The sequence below is a fragment of the Telmatherina bonti genome, assembly GCF_933228915.1.
Source record: "Telmatherina bonti genome assembly, chromosome: 19".
Taxonomy (NCBI): Eukaryota; Metazoa; Chordata; class Actinopteri; order Atheriniformes; family Telmatherinidae; genus Telmatherina; species Telmatherina bonti.
In genome coordinates this window covers 17,149,552-17,166,407 of record NC_136617.1, presented here as the reverse complement: position 1 = coordinate 17,166,407, position 16,856 = coordinate 17,149,552, and the positions used below count along the sequence as shown (strand labels likewise).

At 40.5% G+C, this 16,856-nt stretch overlaps 2 protein-coding genes across 2 annotated transcripts; one reads left to right on the top strand and one right to left on the bottom strand.

Moving 5' to 3' along the window:
- Positions 1 to 890: 890 nt before the first annotated feature.
- Positions 891 to 4,452, bottom strand: rpz2 (rapunzel 2). The gene is made up of 2 exons (XM_079259035.1): positions 4,386 to 4,452; positions 891 to 1,921 (listed from the first exon to the last, which is right to left on the bottom strand). Exon 2 carries the CDS (start codon positions 1,867 to 1,869, stop codon positions 1,183 to 1,185), a length of 687 nt encoding a protein of 228 aa, XP_079115161.1. The 5' UTR covers positions 1,870 to 1,921; positions 4,386 to 4,452; the 3' UTR covers positions 891 to 1,182.
- A 7,957-nt stretch (positions 4,453 to 12,409) lies between these two features.
- Positions 12,410 to 16,567, top strand: LOC306769940 (1-phosphatidylinositol phosphodiesterase; the record flags this gene model as incomplete). Its single annotated transcript, XM_079258707.1, has 3 exons — positions 12,410 to 12,447; positions 12,830 to 13,400; positions 16,214 to 16,567. 3 exons carry the CDS (start codon positions 12,410 to 12,412, stop codon positions 16,565 to 16,567), a joined length of 963 nt encoding a protein of 320 aa, XP_079114833.1.
- Between the last annotated feature and the right edge of the window lie 289 nt (positions 16,568 to 16,856).

Genomic DNA, 16,856 nt, shown 5'->3' with positions numbered 1-16,856 from the left:
AAACATGGTTACGAGCCGAAAGATAGCTTGACACAGTTGCTAGGCAACCAGAGAACGTTTGGGGAAGTCGCTGCTTCAACAGCATTAGACCCATATGACGTCTATGTTCAACACAGACCATCCCACAACAAAACACGGATTATGAAGAAAGAGTCTCGTGGGTTTAGACATGCAAAAAGTCCCATAATCATCTGACCAAAGTTTCGAAAATACACACTGTAATGGACTCTTGTCTTTTAAAGTCATTCTAATCATAATGTGGATTATGGGCTGTATTCCGGTTTTAGTTTTAAAAGCATAACCAGTTAACAAACTAATTGGCGTATATTAGAGTGTATCTTTGTTTTAACCTTCAACCAATTTAGCAAGAATAAATAGCCATGCTTCCAACCGCTGGTGGGGGGGGGGGGGGAAAGCATAGTTCAAGCACATTCATATTCTGCATAAGTTTATGGTGAAACATTTTTTAGATTAGATTTGAACTTGGTAGAAATTGGTTTAACTCACTTTGTTTAAAAATCACATAAAACCATTCAGCCATCTAAGTTTTATCTTGAGATGTATAGACACATCTGTCTGCTGTGTGCCTCGTAAGTCTTAGTACAATTTTAGCTAAGACTTTTGCCCTTATGGACAAGATGTTAGTACATAACATTTACAGACATAGCCTTATTTTATTTAGTCTTTGAAAAAAACAAAAACAAAGAAAAAGTAGCCTGTTATTGAGAGAACAGCATTGTCTCAGCCTATGTCTGATAAATCACAAAAGCTATACTGTATTTATGGTAGATGTCTGTATACACAATAAATTTTACAAATGTATAAATGAACCATTTATTAATTTATTCATTTTATTGGAGACATTGTATAAAACTTCAGCATTTATTGATGTGACACAAAGCAGAAGTAAGTATAGTGGTCACCTTAAAATAAAATACAGTCATTAAAATAGGTCCATTCCAGGAATTTGGAAAAACAGCTGCAAATGAAGGGCACATGTGTAACATAACTCTGATTTTACATGTGTGCAACTAACTTGCATACATGTTACATGCTTTGGTTTTACATATATTTAGTAATTATTACATTATTTGCCTTTTTCTATATGTTGAAAGGTGAAATTAGATACTTCTCTGTGTTTTTGGCTTTAAACCCAGAGTATATCTTTTTGTCGATCCATGTTCAGGAAGATTTGTCTTTGCACTGACGGAGCACTTCCTGCATCTTATCCTGGATGTCTTCCACCCTGCTGGCCCACTTCTCCCGCACCTCATCCTCATCATCCTCTGTAACAGCTGTGTAGCCCATGAAGGCAATGAGGCCCATGTGGAACAAATGGGCGATGTGAGAACAGTGATGCTCCATGATTTCACGGTCACCATCACAGTTGTCCAGGTACACCTTCAACAGAGGTCGTCCAAACTGGGTTTTTATACCCATCACACCGCGATAGTACACATCCAGGCTCATTTCAGACTTGTCTCTCTCATAAGTCTTCTGAAAGTTTTCCATGTAGCGCTGGCAGTGGTCTGGATCTTTCTTTATCATTGACACCATGTAGTTGAAAGCATTGTACTGGTGCTTTATATACTCTTCATATTTGCCATATGTTTCATTCACTTCGTCAATGCGAATCTTCTTCAGGCATAGTTGGTTCTTTTGAGAGATACTTTCCAGTTTGTTGTTGATTTCCTGGAAGTCCTTGTCCAGAGTGTGACCCTCCTCTTCCATTAGCCCCTTGCGTGCTACCCCAACAAGAGAGGACACAATGCCAAAGATGGGATCAATGGAGGAGGCGAATGAGGAAACCTTCTCCACACAGCACAACACTTTGGCTGCAGTCTTCTTGATTTGTGTAGCATCAGCCATCACTTCTGCCTTTCTTCTGCCACGTTGAGAGCCACACAAATGGAGTCCAGAGCTGCAGAAATAATGAATACATGTTTTTATATATATATATATATATATATATATATATATATATATATATATATATATATATATATATATATATATATATATATATATATATATGTACACGACTCACAAAAAGTTAGGGATATTTGGCTTTCAGGTGAAATTTCACAAGCCTAAAATGCATTCAAACCTGTACAGGTGAACTTAATATGATCTTCTCTAAGCTTTTAAATGCACATGTCCAACTGTTAAATGTTTCAATAAATTTTGCACAAGTTGCTGTTCTCTAACAAGGAGCTTAACGGCAAAAATCATGGCAGGTGTGTGATCCCTGAATTGACCAATAAATGTCCTGGTTCAATTAGAGCTGGTGTTTAAACAGTTGTCCTCATCATGCTGTTCACATTTTGACATCATGAGACCAAGACGACACCTAACAATGGAACAACAGTCCCTTGCCATTGTGATGCTTCAAACAGGACGTTCTCAGACAGAAGTGGCCACTGAGCTTGGAGTGTCACAGAGTGTCATCAGCAGGTTGTAACAGAGATATGGAGAGACTGGAAGAGTCACAGAAAGGCCTAGAAGTGGATGTCCTTTGGCCACATCCCGTGCTGATGACCGCTACATTGTGAACACTGCCCTGAGAAACCGGGTGATGAATGCCACTCAACTCCAGGCACATTTAAGAGAGGTGAGAGGCACCCAAGTGTCACGTCAGACCATTCGAAACCGTTTACATCAGCGTGGTCTGCGTGCTAGACGACCTGACCACACCACCAGGCACAGGCATCATCGTCTTGCATGGGCCAGGGAGCATTTACGCTGGACGAGGAACCAGTGGGCCTCAGTGCTGTTCTCTGATGAAAGTCGATTCACACTGAGCAGAAATGATGGCCGGCAACGATGTTGGAGACGTCAGGGAGAGCGCTATGCATCAGCCACTGTTGTCACCAGGCGAGCTTTTGGTGGTGACGGTGTTACAGTGTGGGCAGGGGTGTCCACTTGGTACAGAACTGCCCTACACTTTGTGAATGGTACAGTGACAAGCCCATACTACCTGAATAGCATCATTAATCCAGTGATTGTGCCCCTACATGAACAGCACAGGCCTAATTTCATCTTCATGGACGACAATGCTCCTGCTCATCGAGGCCGCATCATCAGGGAACGGCTGTTGGAGACTGGTGTACCTCAAATGGAATGGCCTGCACTCTCTCCAGACCTGAATCCCATTGAAAACCTGTGGGATCAGCTGAGCCGTCGTGTAGAGGCTCGAGACCCTGCACCCCAGAACCTCAATGACCTGAGGGCTGCCCTTCAAGAAGAGTGGGATGCCATGCCTCAGCAGGCAATAAGTTGCCTTGTGAACAGCATGAGACGTCGTTGTCAAGCTGTAATTGATGCTCAAGGGCACATGACGAGATATTGAGACGTTCAAATTTTTTGCTGTGGTGTAACTACCATTGTTGTTACCTTTTGTGTTGAATGAATTTTTTTGAGATGAGAAAATCAGTAGTGCATCCTTCTACTTAAATGTCTTACTTTTATGATATTATATCACTGTAGCATGAACATATTGCATTTTCCATAAATTTCACCTGAAAGCCAAATATCCCTAACTTTTTGTGTGTATATATATATATATATTCTGATCAAATAAAATTAATGTGCTTGAAAACCAAAAAATTAAACTCAAAGCTAACATCAGAGCAAATGCATGTCGGGGTACACCTTTTTATTTTTTCTACTAGCTGTCAAATTATAATTAAGAAGTAAGCAGAACATACAGTGATTTAATTTTCTTTTTTTTAATGGATTGTCCACATTTTTGGCTTGGTACCTATTGATGTTAATATTCTAATCACATTGGTTTAGTTTGTTGTGTTTGATCAAAGATTTACTTTATAGCAAATTAAAGTAACTTTCATGATTGAATAACAGAATCTTGACTTATTAGACTAACAAGGTTCTTGAGAGTGGCCTTTCAAAGATTTATGTGAGCAAGCTACATGTAGTACTTACTGATGAAGTATGAAGTTATCACATACTAATTGCAGACATTAAGTCAAACTGTGGTGTATCTTTTTCATAGTTGTTATATTAATCATCACTCTCAATGTTGTCCCGCTGGAAAAATAACTCGGGAACAAGAGTAGGTGTGTCTCCATTTGTAATTATACAAGTCAGACTGGAAATGAAGAATCAGTAACATGTGCCCTTTGTGTATCATGTTACGCATCTTAAAAAACCTCCAGCAGCTGTTTTATTTGCCATTTTGAACTCTACTTCACGATGCCTTGCTGCTTGTTTTCAAGCTTCTCATCGCATTTCCTGATTCCCAGCTACTCGTATAGGAAGCAGCATCAAATACACTATCAGTCCCATCTGATCAAGCTTTAACAAAAAGAATAAACATCCTTAAGAACAGAGATTATAAACCACAGAGGTTACCATTATTTACTCACCAGAGATAAAACTGTTGGTATCTCTCCGTTTACAGCAGCTGTCTGACTTTCCTTTCCACCATTTTCCACCCTAGTCAAATAAGGACAGCCCCTCCTTACCAAATAAGGGAGCAAACTCCAGGAAGTTACTTTTGCATACTGCATGCTGATTGGATGAGGGATGTGCAGCGGCTTGAGCTCCAGCAACAGACTGCAGGAAGGACTGTTTTTTTCTCTTTCTCATTGTGCTGTGTACATTTTTGATTCTCACACCCTCATAACCAGCTTGAATAACTAGATGCCAGTGTTGTTCTTAGTTAAACAAAGTGAAAGAATGAAAGAAAGTGATTACTGGCACCTTTCTATTAATGGAAAAAAAAAATCACAACAGTCAGTCGAATAACTTGAAACTGAGACTGAATAAGAAAAATGTACTAAAATTAACCAATAAAAATCCCACATTGCTTACAGAATTAAGTTTTTAAAAAAAAAAAAAAAAAAAAAAAAACCTTAACTATTTTGTTGCACAGCCTTTTGTGTCAAACACTATAATCAGAGAATTTCTCTTGTCAATGAGACTTCTGTACCTGTCATCAGGTATTTTGGTCCACTGCTCCGGTGTCTCTGCTTCTTGTCTGGCTTTTTAATGATTTGCTTTTAACAGTGGTGTCCTCTTTGGTAGTCTCCTATGAAATCCACTTTGGCTCAAACTGTTACAGAGGAAAGGTGGGATTGGACCCTGATGTACCTTGATCTTGGAGTACACCTTTTCTCTTTGGAGGTTATTCTTGGCTTTTTGGTTGCCATTCACATTATCTGTTTCTTCAATTTATAATCAATTTGCCATGACCACACCCTGGGAGGTTGGCTAAAGTCCTGTGCACCTTAAATGACTGAATAAGATGTGTAACTGTGGTCACAGTAACATCCAGTTGTTTTAAGATGTTCTTATGGCCATTATCTTTAACACTATGATTTTCTTTCAAAGCTCCTGAGACAGTTCTCTCTTCTGTGGTCCATGTTCAGTATGGTACACAATCACCAAACAGCATGGTAACTACTTGTCACCCTTTAAATGTGCAGACTGACTGATTACAAGTTTGAAGACACCTGTGATGCTAATCAGAGGCCGCATCTTATTTTACCAAGTGCCTGTGCTCAAATTATTTTTCTAGTTTTTTTTATTTTTGGTATGCAACTATTTTTGTCCAGGTCTGTTTCATTATTTTAAATTCTAAAGTAATATCTGACTTTCACTAAGATTAATATCATTACTTTGGTAAGTTTCAAGGTATTGTTGTGACTTTTGTGGGTTTTTCATTATTTAGAATTCATTACTTCATGAAGAGAGTGCTGCCAACCATTCTGTTCAATTTTGTATATGTATTTATATATATTATAGCACACTGAAAGATACAAAACATAAGCATGTGGAATTAGGCCAACATATTACTGCATGGGCTGCACAGTGGTTAGCACTGTGGCCTCACAGCAAGAAGGTCGCCGGTTTAAGCCTCAGTTGGAGGGAGGTTCAAACAGTGGCCTTTCTGTGTTTGTTACGTCCCCTGAAAAGTTTGAAAAAAAAAGTTTGCATTTTCTCTCTCTTTGGGTAATCCGGCTTCCTCCCATCGCCCATAGACATGCATGTTAGATTAATTTGTTACTCAAAATTTTCCCTAGGTGTGAGTATGGGTGTGAATGGTTGTTTCTCTCTCTGTGATGGTCTGGCGGCATTGTCCAAGGTGTACATGCATCTTGCCCAATGATTGCTGGGATAGGATCCAGCTTCCCCAGCCGTCGTTAATTGGAGCAAGCAGTTAAAAAAAATGGATGGATGGATATTGCTTGCCTTGAAGAATGATAACCATGAATCTAACTTAGATTTTTATTACTATTATGTCTCCAAATAATGCCGACAGGACTCCTGCAACTTTTGTAATTGTTTTCCAGAATAGTTCCACATAAACAGATAAGTTAGGATGCTTATAATAGAAATGATGGCTAATATTTATTCTGCTGCTTCAGTGTCAGAAATCTGGGGTTTTTGCATGTTTCCTGCTTTTGTGATGGGTCAAAATACAAACAAGCATGAAACCTGACTGACAAAGGACAAAGATGAATTCAATTCAGTTGGAGAGAAAAGTATGTGAAGACTATCCTAGGGGTCAATTTCTGTTGTCTTCTCCTATGTAAGCTGTAATTCTCATGTATCAAGAACAGGTTTCTCTTAAGCAGGGTGTGTTTGTGTGCCTTTTGTTTTTGTCGTATAGTTAACCAGAAACAAAACCTTTTTGAATTCAAGTTCCTTCCTTTTTATGTGTCTTTATAACAAGTGACTATAGTAGTAAATACCTTTGTTTTTTCTTGTACAACCTGAAGGACTTCCTTGTTGAAGTTGAAGTTCCCCTTCAACTTTGTTTGGATGGCTGATTTCTCGCAGGATATTTGTTAACAGTCCTGTCATTTTTAAGATGATGATAACGTCATCAACTTTTTTCTTTAAAAACTCTGAAAAGAAAAAGCAACAAGTGCTTCACCTTATATACACTGTTAAAAAAAGATAAAGGGAACGCTTAAACAACACAATGTAACTCCAAGTCAACCACAATTCTGTGAAACTGAACTGTCCACTTAGGAAGCAACACTGATTAACAATCAGTTTTACTTGCAGTTGTGCAAATGGAATAGACAACAGGTGGAAATTATAGGCAATTGGCAAGACACACCCAATAAAGGAGTGGTTCTGCAGGTGGTGACCACAGACCACTTCTCAGTTCCGATGCTTTCTGGATGATGTTTTCACTTTTGAATGTTCATTCTTTTTTTTTCTTTTTTTTTATAAAAACTGTCCTGTCCAGCATCTCAGCATACAGAACAGCAATCTGCATGCCATATTTTTGCCATACAGATTTGCTCTGTCAAGGGAGACATCTCATGTATATAGCTGCCCTTGATAATCCGAAGTGTGGGCCGCACAGAGAGCCGGCAGCCCACAGGCCCCAGGACCACCCGTACCCCCCGGCGGAGCCCCGGCCAAGACCCAGCGGGCCCCGCCCGCCCAGAGCAAAACCATTGCGGGCCGGCACCACCACGATACCAGGGGCGGGATCCCCGAGGACAAGGACACATCCGTAGACCATCCTCCCAACAACCCCTCCCCACAACCCTCCCGCTGCTTCCTATCTCCCCTCCCTCCCTCACCGGCACCCTCCCCATCCCTCTCCCTCCCAAGCCCTACTGTCCCCAACACACACACACACACACACACACACACACACACCCTCCTTCCTACCAACCACCCACCCCCTCCCATTCAACCCTCCCTCTCCCTCCCAATCCCCCACCCAGCGACAGCCGGCGCCGGAGGACTGCAGGCCCCAGACCTGAACTCTCCACATTCACACACCCACTCACACACACTTATGCAGCCAACCAGAGACCCTGCCGGCCCCCTCATGCGGCCCAGGCATCGCCCAGGACAGAGGGTCCCCCGCAGCGCCCCGTCCCCAACCCCCAGGCCAGCACCAGGCCTGCCCTCCGCACCCCGAGTGCTCCCCACGAAGAGGGGGCATAGGAAGACCCCTGCTCCCCCCACCCGCCTGCCTCCGTAGTGTGTGCATGGGTGGGTCGTGGTTGTAGTGCAAGTAAAAAAAAAAGGGTGGCCGTGGAGGGGTGGGACCAGCTGCTGCCAGACAGCCAGACCCACCCTCCCCAGCATTCCCTTGTTTATGTGAGTGTCTGTGTGCGGTGCATTCATTCTAGTGGTAGCATGAGACGGAGTCTACAACCCACACAAGTGGCTCAGGTAGTGCAGCTCATCCAGGATGGCACATCAATGTGAGGCGTGGCAAGAAGGTTTGCTGTGTCTGTCAGCGTAGTGTCCAGAGCATGGAGGCGCTACCAGGAGACAGGCCAGAACATAGGAGACATGGAGGAGGTCGTGGGAGGGCAACAACCCAGCAGCAGGATTCTTTGTCCAAGGAGGAACAGGAGGAGCACTGCCAGAGCCCTGCAAAATGAGCTCCAGCAGGCCACAAATGTACATGTGTCTGCTCGAACAGTGAAACAGACTCCATGAGGGCCCGACGTCCACAGGTGGGGGTTGTGCTTACAGCCCAACAACGTACAGGACGTTTTTTGCCAGAGATCACCAAGATTGGCAAATTCACCACTGTTGCCCTGTTCTCTTCACAGATGAAAGCAGGTTCACAATGAGCACATGTGACAGACGTGACAGAGTCTGGAGACGCCATGGAGAACGTTCTGCTGCCTGCAACATCCTCCAGCATGACCGGTTTGGCAGTGGGTCAGTAATGGTGTGGGGTGGCATTTCTTTGGATCTCCATCTGCTCGCCACTTTTTGTGCTTTTGTTGTCAGCACATTCAACTATGGAAAGAACAAAGTATTTAATAAAAATATTTAATAAAAATATTTCATTTATTCAGACCTACGACGTGGTACTTTAGTGTTCCCTTTATTTTTTGAGCAATGTAAAAAACACATTGGGGCTTTGCTAAGGCTATTGGCACCCTCATGTGGAACAATTAAGTATAACCTTCTAGTTATCATCATCTTTGAGTCAGTGGGGAATTTTTTTTTTTTTTTCCAAAAAAATTACATTTCTTTAAGTTTACAAAATTGTCACTTGCTTAGTTGTTTGCCTTGCTCCCATTTCCAATTATGGGTAAATGTTAGCCACTTTTAAACTTCAGCAATACTTAAAGAGAGAAGGAATGAGTAGGTGGCTTTACTCCACTATATGTCAGAACTGAGATTGAGCCCTACATAAAAGATATTGTAACCTTTGTTTTTATACAGGTAGTCCCATTGAGACACAAAATGTCATTTACAAGACAGATCTGTTTACCAAATTGAATATGCATGTCCTTGAAGGAAGGAGAACCAACAAATACAGGGAGAGCATGCAAACTCCACACAGAAAGGCCCTGTTTGAACCAGTTTCTAGCCAAGGCTCAAACCAGCAACATGCTTGCTACAAGGCCACTTCAGCTCCGTGCAGCCAAGTAACTTAGTGTGTTACTTACAATCATTTACATTTAGCACTAAAAAAAAAAAAGTGTAGGTAGGTTTAGAAGTTATAAAGAGCCCTTTCAATGTCTGCCAGAAGAAGCTGGAGATTAAGTGTAGAAATTAAGTGATACCATGTTAGGTGAGGGCCATTTAAACACTTTCAACATAAAATATCTTATACTCTTTGATAATTTATTATAACACTGCTAGGCATTTGTGCTGTTGACAAATAAACAGATTACTTTCAGGAATGAGCCTGCATCTGTGTTTGGTAATCTAAAGTTCTGCATTTATAGAATAAATCAACCCAATGTGCATGTGGTCATGTTTTTAACAAGTCTTAATTTGACCATTGTTTCCTTGAAGTCTTTGAACGTTTTCTAGTTGCTTTGTTAAAGTTTTATCTTTATCATAATAAACTTGGGAAACTCTATGTCTACCCTGTTTTTGTAGACTGAGTTGATGTTATAAAGGGGTGTGTTTTTAACTATGCACTCCCTGTATTTTTTTCTGCCGATTATATGTGGATGTGCTCCTTTAAGATTTGCAGTATTTGACGGTCTGTAGTAGCAGCTGACCAAACAACTGAAAAAAGCAGCATGTCTGTTATGTAATGTTTGGTTTCCTGGGTAGAGATATAAGATGAATTTGGAAAACAACTGCAGATTTTTCCAAAAACCTAACAAACCTGCACACACACACACACATACAGATGTGCATGCAGTCTGCTGATTCATCCTTTTCAACACTGTACACTATCTCAGCCTGTCTTATTTCCTTAGACAAGACAAACTGTGTTGAGATTAATCATTTCGTGTGATACTCATGGCCGAATATGACTTGTGACCTCCTTGTGTGGTGCATTGGTAGAGGAGATTTAGGCCTTTGGGGCAGCTAATTCCTTAAATGTGGCTTTGTACTATATATTGTGAAGGAAGGAAGGTCAACATGACTGTTCACTTTTTACTGTCCTCAGACAGTAAACTATCTTACTTACATCTGCTCCCAGCTGGTCTTGGTTTGCCTGTGCATGTTGTGTGTCTAAAGTCATAGAAACCAAAACTATGTCCTTTTTTTTTTGAGAGTTTGATACCCATTCTCTTTGAAAACATTGTTAAATCTGCCTAGACTATACCTATAATTTAATATAAGTGTACAAAGAAGTTGACAAATAGATGTCACAGACATCTAGTAAGATTAAAACCACAAATTATCTTATGATGTCAGAAGGTTGATATGTAATTGTGTATTTTATTCATAGTAACCTGGCAGTGACAAGAAACTAGAGTACTAGTGTTATAATACACAGCTGCTGCGATTCAGTTTCACATCTTTCTCTGTTTATTTTTCTTTTTGAAAGGCAGTGGATTTAAGATACATGATACATTTCTTCCCAGATGGAAAAAAAAAGTTCTCAGACACTGCAAAACATATAAATTTGTTGGTTTATGAACATCAGTATAAATTTAAACATTAAAATCATTCAATCAAAATATACTTATTGTTTATGCTTATTTTGTTTGTCTTTGTTTTCACTTGGGTAATCTATATTACTGTAAGTCCAGATTTCGTGATTAATATATCATCTTCTTTCCTTCCTTTTTTCCTCTCTCTCTCTATCTTTCTCTGTCTATCTATCTTTGTTAATATTTGAACAGTTTTGCTACATTCAAGCTTTATCTTATATGATATGAGCCCTAACAGTCCAAGAAGAAACTGTTTTCAAGACATTGTGGATTCCTTCTCTTTTTCAGTTCTTGATATATTATATCAAAACAGAACAAAGAATCAGTCTTGATGTCAATTGTTTCAAAACATTTGCAGAATTTTTCTTTAGATTTCTCTGTATTCACTTGTTATACCAGTATCATCTGAGTTATTTGCATTGGAACTTATATTTTTGCATGTTTTCAGACCTTATCTGCCTTTTTTTTGCCTCGTGTTAAGAGACTGTGAGAAACTAGTCAGCCGTAGTTCATGTTTGCAAATATGTGGCACTGTTCAGAGCAAAATATGTAATAATCTTCTTTTTTGTGATAATCTTACCTAACTTTTACATTTAGGCCTTTTTAATCTAATTACATATGAACAGCTGATGTAACTCAAGGGATTTATCAACTTGTACTGAAGAACGTTCTAACACAGGAGTATCAGTACACCTCTCACCCTATCCTCTCTGGTATTTGGACCGATGTGTTCCCACCCCTCTCTGTAGTGGCTAGCTCAGCTCCTCCTCTGTGCTATTTCTCACAATAATACCCCAGGCTGACACCCTGGTTGTCACACTTCCTCCACTCCACTCTGACCCTCTTTTACTGTGTGTCATCCCGAGGAACCCAGCACAGACTGAGGACGAACATCCCCCTGTTTCAGGTATGAACTAGATCCAACAGAACAGCACATCAGCAAGTTTGACACAGCAGCGCTGGATGGTTTAGTTCAGTTTTAGGATTAGAAGGCTCTAAGCCTGCCATTGAATTGGCACACAGGGATGAACTCAAGCTGACCTGAGGCCAGTCTAGAATGAAACTGTTTTCGCTATGTGTTTTAGGTTTTTTTATATTTTGATTGTCATACTTTAATGACAAGATCCCACCTTATTTTTTTAATGTTATGCGCCAAATTATACTTGAACCGAAAACAGATGTTACTGTGGGATAAATCTGTAAGTCAAACTACAGCTTTAGCTTGGCATCTGCAGTCAGTATGATAACAGAAATAAGAGACAGAATAACATTTACTGTTTATTTCTCAAAAGTTTAGTTTCTGCTAGCCTGTAATGATAAAAATTTTGAGCCATTTTAAGTTTCAATGAAAACACTCAATACCTTAGATCTTGTTTATAAGATCTCCTGTGTTGTCGTAGCATTTTCACAAATCATTACTTCAATGGCAAAATTATATCAATACATCACACTATATGTCTTTTCTTTTCCCTTGTCTGTAATCTATTTCTGCTCTCAGGACTGGAAAAACAAACATGAGGATCTACAGCAAACAAAGAATAACGAAAATGCACAAGTTGTTGCTAGAGCTGATGGTCCTGCTGGGGTAAAGATCATTTAAAATATCACATACCAGTACTGCCACAGGGGAGGCATAAAGTCAGTCACTGGTTATAAGCTTTAACTGTCTGTGAAATACATTAAAAGTACATTTATATGTTTCGAAGTGTATGCAAAAGCCATTACACAGGCTAAGGATTTTAGGATTTTTATGTTAAATTTGTGATTTCTATTTTTCTGATAAGGTGCTTTGTTACGTTCCTCAGCTCTCAGGACCACCACGCATATGATACAGAATCTGTATTTAAATTTTCTACATTTTTAGTAACTCTAAGAGAAATGAGGAAAGTCTCTCTCCACCTTTCTTAACCTATCATAAATAAAGAAAATACATTTCACATGACAAATCACTTTCTTTTGGTTTTCAGAATCATTGACTTGAGTTGCAGTGCAATTCAGAGGCCTGACTATGATGACACACCAAACCCGGAGTTCTTCAACCCATCCTGGATGGCCAGTATACCTGATGATCAGCCGCTGTCTGCAGTCACCTTGCCAGGGACCCACAACACCATGGCCCTGTACGGTGGTGTGTATGCCGAGTGTCAGAGCTGGAGCCTGGGCAAACAGCTCCTTGCTGGCATTCGTTTTATGGATATTCGTGTCCGTCACGTCAAAGGTAACCTCACCATCCATCATGGGGTGTCCTACCAGCAGGCGCACTTTGGCCATGTGCTGGAGGGTGTGGCTGTATTCCTGCGTGAGTATCCTACTGAGACGGTACTGATGCGTGTAAAAGAAGAGTTCAGTGACACAAATGACATCTATGATGCCGTGGTCAGCTACATCCACCGCCACTCTTGCTGGAATTTGCTGTGGCACAGCAGACTTGTGCCAACCATGCAGGAAGTCAGAGGGAAACTCATCATCCTACAAGACTTTTCTGGGCCAGACCTGGGGATGCGCTATGGTTCCCTGGACATAGCAGATCAGTGGAAGGTATGAGGAATTGGTATTGCTTCTTATATTTTGTCTGATGGCTTTGATATTAATAAAATTGTACCCACCTAAATACTACTAAACTGGCAAGTTTAGATTGCTAAGATAAGTTTCTGTCAAGTATGCAGAGATATTTTGTCTATACTTTGAGAATATTCAGACTAAAAACCTTTTTAATATGTAGAGAGAACACGTAGGAAATAAACTGTGAGAAGAGAATAACAAACCAGGAAATAAATTTACTTCCACAAATTCTGGAGCAAGTCTCTCCATCCTAAAGCAACCCTTTAAAAAACAGTAGGTTTGTATTTGACTGGGAGCCATTCCAGTCACAAAGTTCACTCTGAACGCGATAGTCAACAAAGTCCAGGAATGTTAAAATGCAACATCATTATTTATTGTACAAATATTAATAAGCTGTATCTTAATGCCCCATCAAATCAAATCAAACTTTATTTGTATAGCACTTTTCGTGCTTAAAAACAATACAAAGTGCTTTACATTATAAAACAATTTACATCAAAATAGATAAAACACTAACACACATACACATCCCCTTTCACACACCCACAACCACCCTCACCCATGCCCTATTTGCCCTGTAACAGTTAAAAGAAGATGAATGAATGGCCAGGTGCATTTGCACCAGATGTGCACCAGATAAGGAAACGGTATTCTCAGGGAGCCTCTACACAAAGGGCTACCCCCAACCAAGACCACCCAGGCCATCACCATGGGGGCCACCCGGGTCCGGGCAGACAGGACCCACGCCACAACCGTAAAGCTGCAGCGCTGGATCCCGACCCACCAGACAGGGACAGCCCCCACAGCAACACCCATGCAGTCAGAGCAGGGGCAGCCTTCGGCGAAGAGGACCCCGATGAGGAGAGAGCTGGAGTGATAACTAAACAAAAATAAAATCCATTAAAATAAAATAATAAAATCTATACTATGTAAATCAATATATAAAATATATAAATAAATAAATAAAATTAACTAAAAAGAAAGATAAATATGGGTTAATATAAGAATGTTAAAACTTATTTATAAGCTAAACTAAAAAGGTAGGTCTTGAGCTTTTTTTTAAAAACATCAACAGTCTCTGCAGCCCTGAGGCCCTCAGGCAGGCTGTTCCATAGGCGAGGCCCGTAATACTGAAATGTGGCCTCGCCATATGTTTTGGTACGAACTTTAGGAAGAACTAAAAGGCCGGTACCTGAGGACCTCAGGGTCCGCGAGGGTTCATACCTTAAAAACAGATCAGATAAATAAGAAGGCCCAAGACCATTAAGACATTTATAAACCACTAAAAGAACCTTAAAATCAATCCTGAATTGCACGGGGAGCCAGTGCAGCGACTTTAAAACTGGTGTAATGTGTTCCCGCCCCCTGGTCCTTGTCAGAACTCGTGCCGCCGAGTTCTGCAGTAGTTGTAAACTAGAAATACTCTTTTTGGGAAGACCAGAGAGCAGGGCATTACAGTAGTCTAGTCTACTAGAAATAAAAGCATGCATTAGTACCTCCGTGCTGGCAAGAGAGAGAAATGGGCGGACTCTGGCGATGTTTTTGAGATGATAAAATCCTGTGTAACATTTCTGATATGTTGAATAAAATTCAGCTCAGAGTCAAAAATAACACCCAGATTTCGTACACACTGGGAGGATTTAAAACTCTGCAGTTTGCATGAAATGATCTCTCTCTTGTCTTCAGGACCGATGATTAAAACTTCAGTCTTGTCCTGGTTGAGCTGTAAGAAGTTCTCTGCATCACAGCATTTCTAGTCAATAGCATTTCATCCAGGTCTGGATCTGGGCTTTGACTGAGACATTGTAACACATGGATTCTTGTCAGTTTTGCTGCTGGGCAGCACGGTGGCGTAGTGGTTAGCATTGTGTCCTCACAGCAACAAGGTCGCTCAGCTGGGGGGAGGCTCGAACGGTAGCCTTTCTCCATGGAGTTTGCATATTCTCCCTGTGTATGCGTGGTTCTCTCCGGGTGCTCCGGCTTCCTCCCACTATCCAAAGACATGCATGTTAGGTTTAACTGGTTACTCTAAATTGTCCCTAGGAGTGAGAGTGAGTGTGAGTGGTTGTTTGTCTCTGTTGGCGCTGTGATGGAATGGCAACCTGTGCTGGAATAAGCGGTTCAGAAAATAAACAGTGAATTTTGTTGCTGCTGTAAATCGGGTCATGTAGCATTCAATAAGATGCTCTTCCTTTTTCTTGGCTGAAGGTTTAATGTTTTTCAACTCCCCAATATTGCCCTAGTCCTCCAGAGCAGTTGCAACTCACTCCTCGCATGATTTTCAGCAGTCCTGCTGTAGAAACTCTCTGAATAATTATATTGCTGGTTTATAAAACCGATCTCAGCCCGTCAGTTGCAGATATCATCACTTTTATGAGTAGATGACTGACCATCACTCTAGTCATTATACCGCAGATGTTTAGCAGTTGACAATCAAGCCTTTTCCCTTTATCAGATTGCAGATTCACATACCTGATACTATTTAACAAAACATACTGGGATACCAGTTTTATAAGTTATATACCCATTAAAATGGAATTATATTCTGCTTAACATTTTTCTCCTAAAAAGGTCTTATCTTGAAACATTTCCATATTTCATGTACACATAAAAAAGAGTGCTTGAGTGTGTTACTGCCTGTATTTGTAGTTTTTTCCTCGCTTAAGAACATTTTCTCAATGATGTATTGATCTGCTTTTACCTGTAACATATACTAAAGTTTGCGTTGCTTCAAATCTTTTCTGAAATGACCCCCAAATGAGTTATGTTATGTTTACTGTTCTCTGCAGGTACCCTCATTTCTACATTTGGAAGAGAAATGGCAGAGTGTCTATGATCACCTGGAGGCATCGCCCACAGGAAGCATGGCACAGATTTTTCTCACATACAGCAGTGGAGCTGGTTTCTTGGCGCCTCCAAAAGTCGTTGCAAGGCTTATCAACCCCCAGCTGTTTGACTATCTGCAAGGCAAGACGGACTTGAACCAGCGCTTTGGAATCATATGCATGGATTTCCCTGCCTCTCATATTATTCAGACAATCATTAACTTCCAGCTAAAAGAGGTCAAAAACAAAAGAAAGTTCAACTTAATTCCTGGAAAGGTTAAGAAAGGGTTGAAAATAGCTTTGTTAGGGAAAAGTTAGATCATAAAGTTCACTGATTATATTTGAGCCAGAGTACAGTAGTAACGGAACTTTAATAAAACATGCATTATTTACATACATTATTAGTCTCATATGAGAAAGATCAGACTTTGTTAACTTTGTAGCTTGACTACACCACTCGGGAGACATTGTCAGCAAGCAGTCGAAAGTCTGGACACGTTTCCCAATAAATCCAGTGGACAAGTTAGTCAGAACTATTGACTAGAATATACTGTCTCACTAATGTATGCAGTACTATACCAGGTACAACATTGGTGTAATACTAGCT